Source organism: Platichthys flesus, chromosome 15 (assembly GCF_949316205.1).
Source record: "Platichthys flesus chromosome 15, fPlaFle2.1, whole genome shotgun sequence".
In the NCBI taxonomy this organism is placed as follows: Eukaryota; Metazoa; Chordata; class Actinopteri; order Pleuronectiformes; family Pleuronectidae; genus Platichthys; species Platichthys flesus.
The window spans coordinates 8,672,637-8,690,936 of NC_084959.1; the positions used below are offsets into that span (position 1 = coordinate 8,672,637).

The 18,300-nt window shown below is 42.8% G+C and overlaps 1 protein-coding gene across 1 annotated transcript; it reads left to right on the plus strand.

Moving 5' to 3' along the window:
- Positions 1-1,306: 1,306 nt before the first annotated feature.
- Positions 1,307-18,091, plus strand: LOC133969243 (proto-oncogene DBL). The gene is made up of 26 exons (XM_062405586.1): positions 1,307-2,096; positions 4,526-4,660; positions 5,386-5,502; positions 5,867-6,016; positions 6,105-6,229; positions 6,391-6,505; positions 6,633-6,752; positions 7,035-7,226; positions 7,627-7,818; positions 7,896-8,076; positions 8,204-8,292; positions 8,419-8,519; positions 8,638-8,704; positions 9,427-9,542; positions 9,682-9,751; positions 9,850-9,942; positions 10,053-10,145; positions 10,842-10,967; positions 11,401-11,616; positions 12,206-12,298; positions 12,443-12,521; positions 13,221-13,266; positions 15,103-15,275; positions 15,535-15,647; positions 15,890-16,002; positions 16,132-18,091. Exons 1-26 carry the CDS (start codon positions 2,046-2,048, stop codon positions 16,211-16,213), a joined length of 3,048 nt encoding a protein of 1,015 aa, XP_062261570.1. The 5' UTR covers positions 1,307-2,045; the 3' UTR covers positions 16,214-18,091.
- The last annotated feature ends 209 nt before the right edge of the window (positions 18,092-18,300 follow it).

Here is an 18,300-nt window from a genome sequence, read left to right on the forward strand (position 1 = left end):
GTTTTGTGAACGTTTTATCTCTCTTTTATTTTTTAGTAAACACATTCCAACTTGTTACTTTTAACATTTTTATATAAATCGTTTGTTGTTATATTATTATTATTATTGTTGTTGCTATTATTATTATTGATCATTCATCAAAACATAAATCACATTTCTCCCGCCAGCAAATTAGAGAATGCTTTGCTATTGTATAAATGATCCACAAAAGCCTTTATTATTGTTATTATTATTATTATTATTGGGTGATGGAGTGTGAATCAACAGCTGCATCTTGTCAGCTCTCCGTGACGCAGTGTTGGACCTTCTCAGCTTGTCTGATCTGGGCAGATTAAGGATTCCCCGTCTTCTTACGGTGCGGATGATGGGAGCACCGCCGGCAACGTCAAAGTAATCTGACTTATCCAACTGTTCCTCAGTAGCAAATGGAGATTAGGCAGAACGCCCTCTGACCTTTAAGATCTCTCTTGCAGAAAGTTGAATATTTAGCTATCAGAGGTGATGTTGGTCCTAATCCTTATTTGGGCGGCAGGGATAGAAGGACCATGTAAAAGTGGCTTAAAACTTAATTATTTCATACTCTACAGGAAGTGACCACTGAGGTTATTCATTTTAATTTAATTTAATTTAATTCAACAGTAAACATGATGTGTCTCAAGGCCTCAGCTGGACTCATGGTCAGCAGATGGACCTCTCGGACACCGGGATGCTGCACATTGCAAAGATCACTCTGTTGTAATGACCTTAACTGAGGTATTGTTTAACTCAAATCAAAATGTAGAAGCTGTGCATGAAACATTGTGTAACTGATTCCATAAAGGGAAGAAACGTCTTATCACGTCTATTTGTGTTCCGGGGAAGTTGAAATAAAACATTAAAAGTCAGTTCCTGTTCCATTGTAATCTCTGTTTTGTCTGCAGCACGGTTTATTTCCAAGAAGTTGTCCGGCTTCTCTGGCTCTTGGCCTTTTGTCAGCCAACCAAGGCACAACTCAGAGATTCTCCATGACGAGGATCTCCCTCACTAAACCGTGACCTAGGGAGAAAAGGTCATGTTTGTTTGTCCATGAATAATAAGAGAGAGAGAGAGAGAGGGGAAAAGACTGCAAATACACTGGGTTTGCCCGAAACTAGTGGGGTGTTCATCTCAATCAAAAAATATTTGATACAAACATACAGAATCAAATCTAAATAACAATCTCAATATAAAAATGCAATAGTATTATTCATTTGATTTCACTGAAACTAATGGGAAGGAAGAAAACTGACAAAAACACTGAGAGAAGTCCTGCTTACTACGGTGATGCCAATTCGAGTCGAATCTTAATATCGCGGTTTAGAGACACTTCGCTGACACCACAGGAGCAGAATGGAGCCATGTTTTGTTTTTTTAAAGAAATTTGTTGTATTCCATTTGGAGTTTATCCCTGAAACTCCACAAGTGACACTTCTACCACCCCTCCATCAGCATAGCGGTGAGTAGATAATGAGTGAATTTTCATTTTTCGTCTATCCCTTTAATCTTCCCCCTTCTCAAGGTGAAACCGGTGTCGGCTCCTCAGCAGCTCCTGAGCTCCGAGCGCCATCTAGCGGATCCAGTTAACGCTTCAGTCTATCTCTCACTTTAAAATGAAGCGTGGTGCAGTCTCAATCTTTAAATGAATCAAGAAGAGGCAGAAACCTAAGTTCAAATCCAGAGAGGCGAGGACAAGTCACTTCAGACAGATCTTCATAGTTCCTACTTCTTCTATGAACAGATTGGATTTTAGAATGGATTCATAGTTTCTTCTGGTAACTTCACTGATCACAACCCGGAGAACCGGGGCTTCGGAGCGGAGGACTCAGTTTGTCTTTGACGTCAGGTGAGCTGAACCCATCCCATCATCCTGCACCGGAGGAGAAGTGGCTCAGCGCGCACCCAGCGCGCCGCTCGGCCCGCCCGGACACTGCAGTGGGGGGGACCGTGCCACCGCTGCTCGCTCCCGACACGCACCGCGTCCCGCCGCAGACTCCTGAGGAACCGGAGGAAGAACAGCCGAGGAAGCCATGGCCGAGTCCAACCCGCTGCGGGGGTTCCCCCGCCTGCGTCGGGCCGCGGTAAGCTCCGCCGGGAGGAGGGGAGGTGGGAGGAGGGAGGCTCCATCAGCGCGGCGAGGATACTGCAGCAGAGAGAGAGAGAGAGGAGAGAGGAGGATAGAGCTGGTTCTGTCAGTGCTGCGACACACACACACACACACACACACACACACACACACACACACACACACACACACACACAAGCAGAGACACAGAGGCTGGGCTCTGAGCTCAGTGCTGCAGATATTTAACATGGCTGCAAGAGTCATGGTCCGGTTCAGATTCACTGTTAAAAGTCTGGGAAGGGGCCCAGGACGGGCAAATGACAAGTGTGTGTGTGTGTGTGGGGGGGGTGACTGAAACTGCAGGTGCAGAGCAGCGTTAGTCTGTACCGGCTCTGGCACTGCAGTCTGTAACTATGTGTTCAAGTTGTGCAGTTTTATGTAACTGCTTTGGGAATATGTTTCTAATACTCACACATGCAATGAGGATCTGACCTGAGCTGACTGCAAATCACCTAACTGTATCCATCATGGCTGCTGTATGAGTCAATGTAAAGGTGCATTGTCACAAATGTGTATCATGCACCTTAGTATTGTGCTAATGGCTACTGTTGAAATGAAGGTGACTGGGGGAGAGAGTGTTCTTCAGAGCGACAGAGTCTGGAAGTCAGTGTATTGTGATCGTACAGACAGCTGTTGGAGTTCGAAGTCCACGTGTGCTGAAATACATGTAACCTTGTTTCTGCAAGTGAATATCAAGCCTCCTTGCCATTATAGCTGGGGACAAGGTGAAAGCCACATTGCTTGAAATCAGTGCACTTTCCCTCTCAGGTCCAGATGTTGGTGAAGTGGGAGAAGTGCGAGATGAAGTTTAAACATTGCTTGTGGTTAAAACCCCCCCGAGCTAAAAGATCTGTGCAAAAAACGTATAAAAAATATATTGTGGGCAGTTTTGGAAGAGAGGAGAGAGAGATGCCTGAACAATGTGTCAAGCAGGTGATGAAAGAGTGATGATTGGTGATCTGCTCAGTGTCGTCCACGCCTTGGTGCCTTCACGTGTTGTACATATGGACATCTGCACTATAGACATGTCATCTCACATCTAAGAGGCTTGAGGTAAAGTCACTTGTCCAAAATCATAATAAGAACACTATTTGGGCCCCTGTGCTCCAAGACTGCACAGATTTGAATTTGCTGTGTATTTCAAAGTTGAGGATGGCACAGTGGTGCTGAGTTCAAGAGTTTAAATGTTTCTTCCTCAGTCTGAGTGGGTTTTCTCCGGGCTGTCCGGCCTCCCTCCACAGTCCAAAGACATGCAGGTTATCTCAACTGAAGACTCTGAATTGCCTGTAGGTGTGGATGTTTGTTAGTCGCTGTCCATAAGCCCTGTGATGGAACGGAAGTGGACCCTGCCTCTTTCCTAATGTCTCCTGGATTTAGAGCCCCTCTGCAACTTAAAGGATAAACAGAATAAATATTGGAATTGATCTCTAGCACAGCCAGGAACTTAGGTGCTGCAATAATGGATAAAAACAGAGTTACAAACACACCTTTTGAATAATCACTCATCGACTGACACTGAGTAGTGTCTGCTTTGTGTTTACTGTGGAAGAAGAATAGATTCTGTGGTACAAGGAAGCAAACACAAGGCAGGACAAATGATAATGAAGAGAGTCACAGAAGAGCTGAGTCAGTCAGTGTGTGTGTGTGGGGGGGGGGGGGGGGGGGGACCCACTCAAGTGCTGCAGAGACCCAAACCCTTCCCAGATTGACACAGAGAGATGCTGATGCTATGTTGAGCTTTGCTAGAAGCCACAACTAACAACAGTCAGCTGTCGACATCACATCCGACTGACTCCTCTTATTTCCTCACTCTCTTCACTTGTAGTACAGAGCTGTGTTGGGGGATGGATCCACAATGTACAGTTGACTTCATTAATGCCATTTCACATGTATATATCTATATATATATGAATGTTGCAAGCCTTAGCAAAGCCCCAAAATGAGTAGAAATCACACATTTAGTCATCAAAATGTTTGACTGATTTTTTTTATTTGGACATGTATACATCAGTGTGATAAAAAAAGTATAAATAAAATATTTGTGTAGTTTAAGCTTTTAGCTTTTTGTCCGTGTCCCATCTTTTACCATGGAGGTCGCAGGGTTTATGGCCTGTACCTGATAATTTGGCTTCACTTTGGTGCCATCGTCCATCATACAGTCTGCATTTGTTTTGGTCTGAGATGCTGGTGCAGGTGCGACATCTAGTGGCTGTGATTGTCATTGATTCAACCTTAAATTAACTTGAGAAGCTGTTAATACAAATTGTCTAGTAAATGTCTGTAAAAACATGTCTAGAAGGGGGGCTTTAAATACTCCTCCTCCTCCTCTGCATCTTTGTCTTCAGAGCATCTAATACTATAACAACATCACACTTTCCATTTCAGACCTCATTTCCAGGCAACCTGCATTTGGTCTTGGTGCTCCACCCCAGCAGCTTGTTAAGCTCTGCCCCCAGTCCGTCCTCAAGCACTGACCTGGGCTTTCGCTTCAGCCAGGATGACTTCCTGTTAAAGATGCCGGTAAGACTTCTCTTCTCTTCTCTTCTCTTCTCTTCTCTTCTCTTCTCTTCTCTTCTCTTCTCTTCTCTTCTCTTCTCTTCTCTTCTCTTCTCTTCTCTTCTCTTCTCTTCTCTTCTCGTCTCATCTCTTCTTCTCTTCTCTTCTCTTCTCTTCTCTTCTCTTCTCGTCTCTTCTCTTCTCTTCTCTTCTCTTCTCTTCTCTTCTCTTTGTTGTTTTATTGGAATAGTATTTCATTTATTTGGTAACCTTCTGGTGACCAGATACTTCATTTTTTCATTCTATTGTACTACTATATATATCCCTGTAGTGTAACCTTGGACCAAGCTGGCAAGACTGTCCTTCTGGATTAATAAAGTCTTATCTTGTCTTTTCTTATCAAACCCAGCCATAAGTCTAACGTCTCATTTTATCGATTTACATCTAAGAAAATACACAAGAAAAACGACATCCCTACAAAAATTACAAATCTTTGGAAGAAATAATTACTCACCATATGACTACATTTCAAGAATGTAAAAAATTTTGTTTCAGTATTTATACACACGAGTCCAACAAATAAATCCAAACAATAAAACTATGATTCAGTTTACTTACATATATAATTTTTTGGGCAAACAGGCATGAATGACACACACACCCTTTACATCAACACTTCTCTCTACATGACATGGAAATATAGAAAAATATATTTTTCTGCATGATGCCTTGTTTCTCTCTGTTTCCAGGTGGTGATGCTGCGTTCAGTCGGGGAACTTCTGCGCTACATCGATGAAAACCACCTGACCTCAGACTTTACTGCAAAAGTGGAATATTGTCAAAGTGACTGGATCGTCCTTCGCACGGTACAAACTTCTAATGCTGCTCTACAGTAGGTTAAAGCCGTGTTAGCATGAGATGCCCAGTCTGGACTAACAAGGTGAAATGCAAGAAATCAAACAAACAACTTAAAAAGAGTCAGTGCTTCTGAATTACTAGATTTATCAAACTGTTGTGGAGGCACAACATCTTCTAAAGAACTGTGATCCATCTTTTGTCAGTAAGAGATTTCTGTCTTGGTGTAAAGGGAGAGGATTTCACCGCCCTTCTTAATATTGGTGAATTTGCCAAACCTGGATGATTTAGAAATGTTCAGAATGGCTTCATGTGTGTGTCTGTGTGTGTGTGTTGTGTGTGTGTGTTGTGTGTTGTGTGTGTGTGTGCATGCAGTCCATTGAGACCTTTGCGGTGACAGTGAAGGAGATTGCTCAGCTACTGCAGGGCTTTGGATCGGAGCTGTCTGAGACTGAACTTCCGGATGAAGCGAACGCCATTGAGTTCCTGCTGCACTCACACACACACCGATACCGACAGATGAAGGTTATTCTCTCTCTCTTCTTCAGTTTTCTGCCTTTGCTCCGGCTTTGTGCGGCGGCCTGTTTTGATTCCCCGTTTGTTTTTGATTCAGGATGATATCCGCAATGTGCTGAAAGAAGGACGCCTGCTGCTGTCCAACCTGGAAACTCTCAAGACCTCCAATAGAGATGCAGAGGAGGAGAGGGAAATACAGGGAGATATGAAGACTGTGCAGAGGTACAGAGTATTAACGTGAACACTGCACAACAACACAAAGAGCTCAGGTCATCGTTAGATATATTTTCAGTGTCAGTGAATTCACGTGGTATTGAAATAAAGGTACAGTAGATGAGAGCATGTAGACAGCTTGCTTGTCACTTTGTGTGCGTTTGTTTTAGGCTCCTGGCTCAGCTCAGAGACATGGAGGAGGCGTTTGATGGCTTCTTTGAGAAACATCACCTGAAGCTGCAGCAGTACCTCCAGCTGCTGCAGTATGAAATCAGTTTCCAGCAGGTACGATGACTGGGGCCTGTCTCTGTCTCTGATGAATCACGTTTGTGTTTTCTTAGTGTTACGCTGCTGTGACGATAAACTGTGAGTCTCTTTGTGTGTCTCTGTGTGTGTGTGTCTGTGTGCGTAGATGGAGGAGTTGCTGGAGCGACTCTCTGCCCAGGAGAAGAAGATCTCCTCCGCGGGAACCACGTTGGTTCAGACAGAACAACTACTGAAAGACCTGGAGACGCTGGACAAGCACGCTCAGGCAGGCCTCAAACACACACACACACACACACACACACACATACACAAATACACACACACACAAACAGTGGCTAAAATGGGTTGGGTGCACCACTTTCATGCTTGGAAATCTACATTTTGTTTTAGTAAGAGAAAAAAAGTTTTTATAGTTTTAAAAGTTGCAACATTTCATTTATTCATACACAAATGTTTTGTTTAGTTTAGATGGTTTTTAGTTCATTTGGAAACCTGAAACCTTGATCTTTGTGTGTCTGTGAGTGGGTTTATGTGTGTTTGTTATCAGGAGGAGATGGCTCGTGCCCACGTGGTGATCCTGCACGGTCACCAGTTGGCTGCCAGTAGCCACTACGCCCTGGCGCTCATCGTCCAGCACTGCAACGAGCTGCGACATCACTGTGATGTCCTCACCACCGCCATGCGCACCAAGCGGGCCTCGCTCACCCGAGCGAGAGACCTGCTGCACCGGCTTGAGGACGTGAGAAATGCTCTGTGACGCACTTGCTCACAGATTTACATGTGAAATAAAAATCAAAGCATCATGAATTGTTTTGCATTCCCGTTTTCACTGGTGTTTTCTTCCGTGCGTCGTTGTTAATGAGGTTTCAGCATGAACCACAGGTACTGTAAGCCTATGTTAGTGTCAAAATGTTAAAGACAAAGTCTTTCTCACAAATGCGAAAGGCCACCACACTCTGTTCTGCATCTTGGATTTGTGCTTCTTAAAGAGAACTACCGATCCAAAACCTTCCAAAGACAATTTGCAAAGTTCATCCGGTGAATCTTTTCTTTCTTCTTAATTTTTTATTCCTTTAAGAAACATCTCAGCAAGTCCTTCACATGTCTTTTCTAGTGTTGTGTTGTTTGTCTTTGTGCAGGCGCTGCGTTGGTGTGATGAGGGAGCCTATCTGCTGGCGAGTCAGATGGTGGACAAGTTCCAAACGAAAGAGGGAGCTCAGGACGCGCTGCAGTACCTGAGGTTTCACCAGGAGAGGGCGCCGTCTGTTCTGACTAACAGCCAGGACACTCTGAGCCTGGAGTTTGAAGCCATACTGACTCCACAGCTGCAGGTGAAGCACAACTACTGACACCAACACACAGTAGAGCCACAATATCACCTCGACTTACACTTCTTACACCTCTCTAGTCCCAGATCTCCATGGTCACGGAGAAGCTGACCTCGGTGCAGTCCATGATCAGAAACAGAGAGCAGTGTCTGAGGAGGCTGGCGGAAGTGCAGGTCAGACCCATCCAGCTGGTGGCCCCGAGGCCCGAGCCTGAGCAGACCTTGCAGCGCTGCAAGTCCCCGCTCTTCTCCCCGAAACATGGTACCAGCCTCTTTTCCTCTTGAGTTCTCTCAGGAAAATATACAAATTAGATGCCATGTCATGGGATTTTACCCATGAGACATCTTTTTTTCTGCCTTATCTCTTTGCTCCGTCAAACTCTCTGCAGGTGTGGACCTAAACGTCCTGAACTCCAAGTTTTCCTTTGACCTTCTTCCTGGAAAGAGAGCTGCAAGGAGGAACAGCAGCCAGCGCAAGGTGCGTGTGGGATTTATATTTGTGAGGGGAGGACATTTGGATTTATTGTGTTGCTTTTAAAGTACAAAAATGAAAAAAGAAAAGTGCTATAGAGAGAGTTGTGTGTGTCTTTTGTTTTTTTGTCAGATCGAGGTGATGCACGATTACCAAGGCAACCGGAGCTGTTTGTATGGCTTGAATCCCGAGACGGATTCAGAGGTGGAGGACAATCCAGAGCAGGTGACACGGTACGTCTCACCTGACTGTTGACATGCAGCCGTATGTGTATGTGTGTCATGCCACAGTGCATGCTGTGTCTTTTCTTTTGCTTTGAATTGAGTTTTTGTTCATTCTCACGGTTTCTAGCCACATTATGAAGGAGCTGATCGCTACAGAGAGGATCTATGTGGACGAGCTGCTCTCTGTTCTTCTGGTGAGTGTGTGTTTTCGATTGTGTTACTATTGGTTTTGTGAGTTTACAGTGCAGAGCATCAGAGTTTGTTGGGTGAAAAGTCCCCCTGCTGGTGAGTTTATGGTAATTACAAAACCATAATGCGCCTAAAAAATGAAACTTCTCCTATAACTCGATATGGTTTAACGGGATCTTACATTAAACTATTAGTTGGTGTTTAAAAATTCTGTGAGGAACATTGGACGTATGACATAGTGGATGTAATATTGATATGAGTCATAATCAGATTATGCTGTGTAACATGTAACTGGATTATTCTATTAGCAGCTAATATAAACACCAGAATGGGAATAATGTCTTGTAGTCAGATTATTGGTGTCGATGTAAACATAGTCCAGACATCCAGAAAGACTGGATTAAAGGCCTGGGAGGTGTTTTTCATTTGTTTTGTTCATCATGCTATGGAATATTCTGTAAAAAGATTGCGAACTGAATATTACCCTATAATTTGAGAAACCACATTTTGCATGGAAGCGTGCACAGATATGTAAATGCGTCTGTATACATATATATTTATATGTGTGTGTGTGTATATATTGAAAAACTGTATATTTACTTTACTGAACTTGGTTGTTTTGGTCCCGTGAATGCATAATAAATGGACTTTGAAAACCCCAAACCCTCTCCTCTCCTGTCTCCTCTCCTCTCCTCTATTCTCCTCTCCTCTCCTCTACTCTAATCAGGGCTACAGGGCAGAAATGGAGGACCCGTCTGTGTCTTATCTTCTTCCCTTTGCTCTGTGCAGCCAGAAGGACGTTCTGTTTGGCAACATGCCAGAGATTTACCAGTTCCACAGCAGGCGAGCCACATACACACACACACATACACACGCACACACACACAAACACACACACACACACACACAGAAAGCTCACAGGGTGTTGCAGACTTGTCCTTTTCACAACAATCCCATTTCCTTTCACACCCCTCTTCTTCAGGATTTTCCTTCAAGATCTTCAGTGTTGCCTGGAGACACCGGAGCGAGTGGGGGCTTGCTTCCTGCAGCGGGTGAGGAATCATGGCAGGAAACATTAGGACTTAATGGTAAGTGATATGACACACAACGCATTTAAGTGCATATTGTCTGTGTGTTTGTCTGTGAGCAGAAAGTGAAGTTCCAGGTGTACGAGCGTTACTGCCAAAACAAGTCTCGCTCTGAGTCCCTATGGAGACAGTGCTCCGATTCTCCATTTTTTCAGGTGGTTATATTTCATATCGTCTACAAAACGTTTCCTCAGATTTTACAATGCAAATATCAGTCATTAATGAATCCCTCTGGCTCTCTCTGGCTCTCGCTGTCTCTTGGCAGGAGTGCCAGAAGAAGCTGGACCACAAGCTGGGTTTGGACTCTTATCTCCTGAAACCAGTCCAGCGTCTCACCAAGTACCAGCTGCTCCTCAAGGTTTTGTACAACTGAGCCAGTCGGGGATGCAGGGTCCCACAGAAACACATCTCACTCAGAGACGTGAATGTCCTGAAGTGTTTTGAGTTCACACGTCCATCATTTCAGAAAATATTGACACATTTTTCACCATCAACACCGGGAGGAAAACATAAAAAATCCATGAAGTAAGGAACAATTTAAAAGTTTTGTTTGCAAAAGGGAATTTGCCTTTGACTTTCTCACATTTGTTGTGATTGTACAAATTGAGGGATAAAATAAGTTTGATCGAAGAAAGTATTTGCGAGTAGAGACCAAAGAGTCACTTGAATTTTTCACTTTAGATGCAAGGGGGTATAATCATGAAGCTCACTGTGCTTGCATTTCTTGGTCTGGCCTCTGTCGGTGCTGTGATGATTAGTTTAACACAGCTTTGAAAGAAAAAGAAATACAGGGACTTTGAGACGGAGCCAGACAGCAACAACGAGGACAAGAGGCACTGAGACACAGACAAATACGACCCCGTATGACGAGTAGATGCTTTGAACAGCCACAGATCAACGGCATCTTCTCAGACAAAAATGATTTGTTGAGTTGTAGACAGGCAGACAATAAATAAAGCTTATGTGTGGACGTTCATGCAGGAAGACATGAAGACAGACGACAGTAGATTCAATGAGATCGGACCTGTCAACCTGTGTCTCTGTCGTCGTTCAGGAGCTGCTGAAGCACTGTACGGAGGAGAGATACCGCTGTGAGCTGCGGGAGGCCCTGGACTCCATGCTGGAGCTGCTCAAGTCTGTCAACGACTCCATGCATCAGATCGCCATCACTGGATATCAGGTGACAGCTGCTCCAATCGATATACATGATGGATGACACTTCTTTATGCCATTATGCTTTCATTAAAAAATGGTCCGATCAAGCTCTCGTCACTCTGCTCTGAGAACGACGTAGCCACTGCCGTGTATTAAATGTAGTAAAAAATATAATTCATGTCATCTTATTTAATCTTTATCAGTGTATCAGTAACCATTTTTTTGCCTAAACACATTATAATTCACAAACCACACCATGACATTTAAATAAAAGCTTCTCGAGTTGCTAATAACCACAACCTGGTGTGATTCCTCATAGACTGAGCTGCAGTCCTGAATCACATTGTTACGTGTCATTGGAAATCAATACTGTCGCGTGTCGAATCACAAATAGCTTCCCACTCATGTTGTTGGCTGAAGTGTCGTCTATATGTCACCGTCTTCTCCGTCCCTCCCAGGGTGACCTCAGCCAGCTGGGCCGGGTGCTGATGCAGGGAGGCTTTAGCGTGTGGATCAGCCACAAGAGGGCGGCAGTGAGGATGAAGGAGCTGGCCAGGTTCAAACCCATGCAGAGACACCTCTTCCTCTACGACCACGCCCTGCTCTTCTGCAAGCGCAGAGACGAGGACAACCACGACCGGACGCCCTTCTACAGCTTCAAATCCTGTCTCAGAGTAACAAATACAGAATACACCCACGTTATTAGGAGCTACACCCAGTGCAAATAAACCACAGCCCTACATAAAAATCCCTTTGTGATGCTTTTCACAGACTTAAAGGTTCAGTGTGTAAGATTTAGGTGAAAAGGAGCTATTGGCAGGGTGAGGCCTAACCCTTTGATATAAAATAAACCTAGTGATTTTTTCACTGGTGTGTTTCATCTAAATTGTATGAATTGTTGTTTTATTTACCATAGAATGAGCCCTTTATTGTTAAGTACTGTATATCTACTCTACTCTACGGAGTCCGCCATGTTGTTTTATTTTACAGTAAACCAGACTGCACAAACTAAACAACTTTTGAGTTTTTATGACAATTGAAGGCTTTCAACTGGTTTTCTTTCATGTTTGGAAGGGGAGGGTGGGGTAAAGTGTTCGGCTGCAACATGCAACTTCACCACTAGATGCCAAAAAATTCTACACACTGAACCTTTAAGTGGTCATTTTGGAGGCTTGGATGCAGCTTCTAATCAAAATGCCAGTGTAGAATCAGTCAATATTTCAGATTATGGTGAAATTAATGAATTATGACCTCTCTCTGTAGATGAGTGCGGTGGGAATCACAGAAAATGTGAAAGGAGATGTGAAGAAATTTGAGATCTGGTACAGTGGAAGAGAAGTAGTTTATATCGTTCAGGTATTTGATCTTCAGATTTTTCTTTTCTTTGTGTTCCGTCCAGTTTTTTCCTGTATTTGGGTGAAAACTTCAGTCTTGAACTCTCTCTCTCTTTCTCTCTCTCTCTCTCTCTGTTTGTGTGTGTGTTTGTGTGTGTGTGTCTAGGCTCCCACAGTGGAGGTCAAAGTTGCCTGGCTGACAGAGATTCGAAAGATTCTCACCAACCAGCTGAAAATGTGTCAAGGTTTCTATTGCTGTTATGAACCGTTTGCTGTCTCTATGTTTCCGTCTTTCTTTAAATTACCTGATTTCACCTAGCCTCCATGCCTGCGACACCCATGATGGGTGACCGATGTCAAAGTCACGTTGACCTCATAAATAATCCCTTTTTTGCCACCTGAATGTGTAATCTTAAAAACAGCTGTGGGAGAATCTTCTCAAATTTGGCACAAATGTCTAGTTAGACAACAGCATGAATGTGTTACATTTTGGTGGCTAAAGGTCAAAGTTCAAGGTCACTATGGGCTCATAAAACACGTTTCCGGCCCCTGGAACATTATATCTCAAGCCTTACAGAATTTCCCTTAATGTTAAAGTCACTTGAATATAAACTGATTTGATTTCAGTGGTCAAAGGTCATGGTGATCTCATTTTACTCTAGAAAGAATAACATGTAGACTGAAACTATATTGGTCTGCAGAGGTATACAACAGCAGTGGATAATTTCTAGTTTTCTTTAAACTTGGGTTCAGCTCCATAGTGAAGAGGAAATACAGAGCTATAGAAACTTTCATTGTGAGCTTATGTTCTTTACTGTTGATGCTCTCCAGCAGAGAAGCCTTTTCTATTTTGGAAACAGCACATGCGTTTGAATAAACGTTTTATTTTTATGTCTTTAATTTGATTCTGCCTCTGCGTCATCTGTCCCTTCTGTTTTCCTCAGATGAGCCTCGTTCTCTACCACTTACAGACAACACAGTCTCTGACAGGTGACTCTCTCTGCATGATCTCCTCTTTCTATCATGGCTTGTGATGGTGACAATGGGCAGACTCACCTATAATCCAGTCTCAATTCAAAAATGGATGTAAAGTAAGATGAATGAAGGGGAACGGTTCCTCTCAGCAATGGTGTTTATGATGCAAATTCAATTTCTGAAATGATTTAATGATCCAATAACTCCTCAATCTCACCCACATGCCAGCCTGTCTTATTATTTTTCTGACAAAGCATCATGATTATCTGTGCACAGGATGTAAAAGCTATTAATTGAATTTCTACGACTGCAGCTTGTGTGTGTTGCCATGTGTTATCTTTTATCTTTGTCATTACCCTTGAGAACTGGAATTCATGACGACGTTGTGCCGTGCAGATGGTTTTAACACTGTTCATGCTGAATTTCAGCACCATGGAGAGTGACTCACTAATGCAAAATCCTTTTGCACTTGTTCTCAGTTATTATGACGACTGCTGCTTTTTAATTCACCTCGCTGTCTTCTACACCCCCCTGGTTTCCACCACTGTTTAATTATCTTTGATTAAATGTTTGAAAGAGCTGTTGACCATTATTGAGAGCCACCGCATTGACGTAACAAGCTACTTTAGCAGTTCTTAAGTGTGTCAGCAGTAATGGTATTGATCCTTGTGTAAAAGATTCAGTAGGTTAGATTCAGCTGAAAGGGATCTATTGGTGGAATTTTGAATATAAAACAATCCTCATGATGTCACGACACGTGTGTGATCATCTAGTACAAATTGTTGTTTTCTTCACCGTAGAATGGGCCCTTTTTATATGTTAACTGAAGGTTTACACAAGTTTTCTTTCATGTTCGTAAGGGGGGGGGGGGGGGGGGTGAGGAGAGGGTTATTCAGCTGCAGAATGCAACTTCACGTCACTCAATTCTAAACACTGAATCTTTAAGCAATTTTCAAAACGTTATTCTCAGATGTTTCTTCAGTTAAAACATTTGAACGGCGGACTGTATATAAAGTTGGATGATGTGTCCTCACTTCTTCTTGTTTTTCAAATATGAAGCTAAAAGATCTCAGATACAGGTGCCGCCATGTTGGCCATGATGTCACACCTTGGTTCAATAGCATCAAGTAACTAATCAAAATCAAAATAATCTTAAGATGTAACACTTGAACAAACATCAGTGTGATAAGAACTACATTAAATCACATGAGATCACATTTTTGAATTTTCTGTGTCCCCTCCATTAACATGGAGGAGGAAGGGTTTATGAGCTATATTGCAGCCAGCCAGGGCGATCCAGTCGGTTTGGCTCAACATCCTACAGTTGTTGCTCCGATGTCATTGGAAGTGCTGGTTCTCAGGGATAGTGACTATACTGGAAATTTAAGTTGTGTTTGGTCTAAATAGTTTTGGTGGTCATACAGCATTTATAATTAATGAAAGAGTTTCTAATTTATTTAGCAGATGGGTACAAGCTTTAATGTATTCAAATTTAATTTCATATCCATTCTCTGTCTGCATCTTGACTAAAGTCGAACCCATCTGCTACTTAAAGCACGTTAAACTAAACTGTATGAATGTCTAATGCTGTTTATATAAACCCTGGTATGTGTGGAAACTACTCTAACCTCTAAGTAACATTTCCATATATTGCAGCGATCTGATAAAACTGATATTTGTGTTTTAAATTCAAACATCCAGTGAAATCAGACGCAGAAATATATGTGACTGTGTATTCAATGGAACGTTGTATCAACCTACAGAATGTGGATGAGCTCGTTTTGTGACACCGTGAATGTTGTTGTTGTTGTCGTTCGTTTTGTTCGTTGTGGTCATGGTGATGCTGTTCAGTGCATCAGAGATGTGTGTGTCGTGGGGCGGAGCGTCGGTGGGAGGCTGCTCAGCGTGTCTCCCTGTTCCTCACAGCTCCTCGGCAACAAGCCACTCCTACAGGCGCCAGGGGGAGGAGTCAGTACACAGTAGTCCTGCCCACTCAGAACCTGTGGTTAACTCGCCCCGACGCAGTGAGTCATTGAGACTTCGTGGAAAACACACACCTTTAGCTTTCGCATTGCTTTGGTCTTTGCGTCATTTGCTACATTCTTTGTATGAAGGAGGGATTGGAGGGTATGATAGCGACATCTTAGGAATCATTGACAATTGTTTTAGCATAAGGACATATTTGTTTAGGGAATTTTTTACTCAGAAATATATTCTTCGGCTCCCAAATATCCATATCAGTCGGGCTCTTGCCTGTAGTTTTCAGTTGTCTGTCACCTACAGGTTGGCCTGTTCCGGCCCACTCTGTGGCGATCTGCGAAGGCCTGGAGGACTGGGGCGCCACTGACCTCTCCAACCTCTCAGACTCAGAAGAGGAGGATCAGCCTGCTCCGCTGGTGAGATGGTTTTACTGTCAGTTAGTTTGAGGTAGTGCTGGAGAACAGATTTGTTGTTGTGTGTAGGCAAATTCCTGAAATGTTGCCATGATACCAGCTTCTACAAACTTTCCATATACTTTGCTTGGGTTCAGACTAGCATCTCAATCGGCTGGTACACCACATAAATCTATTTAAAGATATACATTGTTGTGCATCTAGAAAACTGTAAGAACAAGTGTCCATGTTCTCTTGTTGTTCAGGTGGCGGGCAGGTACAGGGTTATGGTGGAGAGCAGCATGGCCAGCACTGATGACATCATCTTTAACTGCGGTGATGTCATCCAGCTGCTCCGTGAGGAATCGTCAGGAATGTGGTAATGTGTCCACAGTTATGATTACAGCCATTTTTTAAAACAATCATAGGGATGAAGAAATGAAGAGAATGAATAGATAAGTAGAAACGGTGACGTTTCTTAGATTGTGGTTTGTTGTGCTTTTTACAGGAGGGTGAGGAATATAAGTCGCGATGAGGAGGGCCGTGTTCTCCCTGAAGACCTGCACAGGATTCTGGGAGAGTCCTGCTGAGAACCAATCAGAAGAGAGGATAGATGACGCCTGTATCTATTCTCCTTCCGCTTTTGTCACTTATTTGGCTTCCTCTCTCCTCAAAGCACAACATCAGCCATAAACTTTACACTTCAATCTACTGTGACAGTCATAAGGATGTAAATTACAGAAATGGCCTCATAAGACTGTATCACAACAAACAGCATAAATGGGACCTCACACTATTTTCCAGCATTAACGCAGAAGGTGATCTGGACTGAAGATGCTAAACAGGGAGTTTTTATTCATACATACTGAGTGGACTTTTATTCATCGTTTTTTCATTTCTATTTTCTTATGAAATATCAGAAACCATGCATATGCCTAATGACATATCATCACTGATCATGTGCCAAACAGCTCAGCTGATCATTGTGGCTTTATTTTGTACAAAGCAACAATCTCCTTTGGGGAAAATAGCTTTAACTCGTGATATCATTGTTTTGAATGAATTTTTTTTTTTGCGTATCTGTTCTACAACTGCTGGCTACGTCACTGGAGTAAGGTAAATTTTGTACAAACATTCAGTTGGACTCAGGCACGACATGATTCGAGATTGGAGGTCAAAAGTATCAGTGATCCCGGATTAACTGATTAGACTTAGGTGGGCAAAGGTCAAGGTCATGCTGGCATCACATTTGACCTCATGAACTCAAAATCCCAAATCAACCTCTGGGGAATTTCTCCAAATTTAAATAAGTTGTCACTTGGATTCAAAGACGAACTGATTACATTTTAGTGGTCAAAGGTCACAGCGACCTCATATTTGAATGAGTGCGATATGTCAGGAAGGTGTCATTGGAGCAGAGTAATTTTTGATGTTTGGAGACATCTACAGTGACTGCCATCACAGCTGCCTGGTGATATTGTATTGGTAGTTAGTGAACTTTGCAGGAATTTGACAGATTCATTTTCCATGTTTCTCTTTACTGTTGCTGCTGCCGATGATTTATTATTTGCTGAATTTTGATTTGTGCCTTTGGAAATCTGGTCCTCCTCTGCTGCAGTTGTAGTTTGCACTGTCGCCATGAGATGAGGCCAGCTCTTTGTTTGCTGCTGTGCACGTACAACTCCCCCCTAATGCTCACTGCTATTTATACTGCTGTTTAACATCAACAGGGAATCTGGACTCAGTTTTGGGGTATTTACTGTAACTATAGTGTAGAATTGTTAATGCCAACTGATCTATTACCCTTAGATTGTGGAGTATTGTGTAGTTACTTACGTCACTGACTGCTTGTGACTGAAATTAGAAAGAAAGCTAAATATTTGTCACAACTTTGGTCACTACTCGTCTTGTTTGGACGAACAGGTGATTTCTGCAGAATTTGTTGCAGGAGTAACATAAATTAATCCTAACACTGATTCATTTCCACAGTTGGAGAATTAAAGTATTGCCACACTATCTAAATAAGGTGTGCTTAAGGATACTCAGTAATAAGTAACACTCCTTCATGAAATCCACCAAACACACCTTACATTGTAACATCATTATGTTATTGGGTTTGATCTGTCAAGCTGTAATATGTCTACAGTCCCTGTAACTGCCGTAAGCTGCTTCTGCTCATTTTGCACTTTTCTGATATGTTGAATCATCGTGAAAGCCTGTATGATAATGCACAATGTATATGATTATTTTCCAAAATTAAAGCACAGGATTATTGGATTAGAATCAACCTATCTGATGCAAAGCAAGAGCAACAGATTCAGGTGAAAAAACTAACAAGTCCTTTTATTGTAGGCAAAAAATGAGGAAAAGGGAACTTAACTTAAGAGCGTTCCAAAAAACAAAGATCAAAACTCAACATGGAAGGAAACACTAGGGAAACAAAGCAGCAAAGCAAAACGCGATGACAAGCGAAGACGACAAACTGACCAGGCAAAGTGAGGCACAGTGACTTAGATACACAAGGGGAAGCCGGGTTGGTTGAACACAGGTGAAACACATGAGGAACGTGTTTAGACGATCACAAGGGTGGGAAACAGGACCAAGGCAGGAAGTTAAGCTACAGACACAGAAGGAACATCATTTCAAAATAAAACAGGGAGCAGAGAATTGTTTATTG

Coding starts and splice junctions, on each gene's coding strand:
- LOC133969243 (XM_062405586.1), top strand. CDS start 2,046: ATGGCCGAGTCCAACCCGCTGCGGGGGTTCCCCCGCCTGCGTCGGGCC. Junction 6,753..7,034: donor CGCTGGACAAGCACGCTCAG/GCAGGCCTCAAA, acceptor GTTTGTTATCAG/GAGGAGATGGCTCGTGCCCA. Junction 10,146..10,841: donor AGTACCAGCTGCTCCTCAAG/GTTTTGTACAAC, acceptor GTCGTCGTTCAG/GAGCTGCTGAAGCACTGTAC.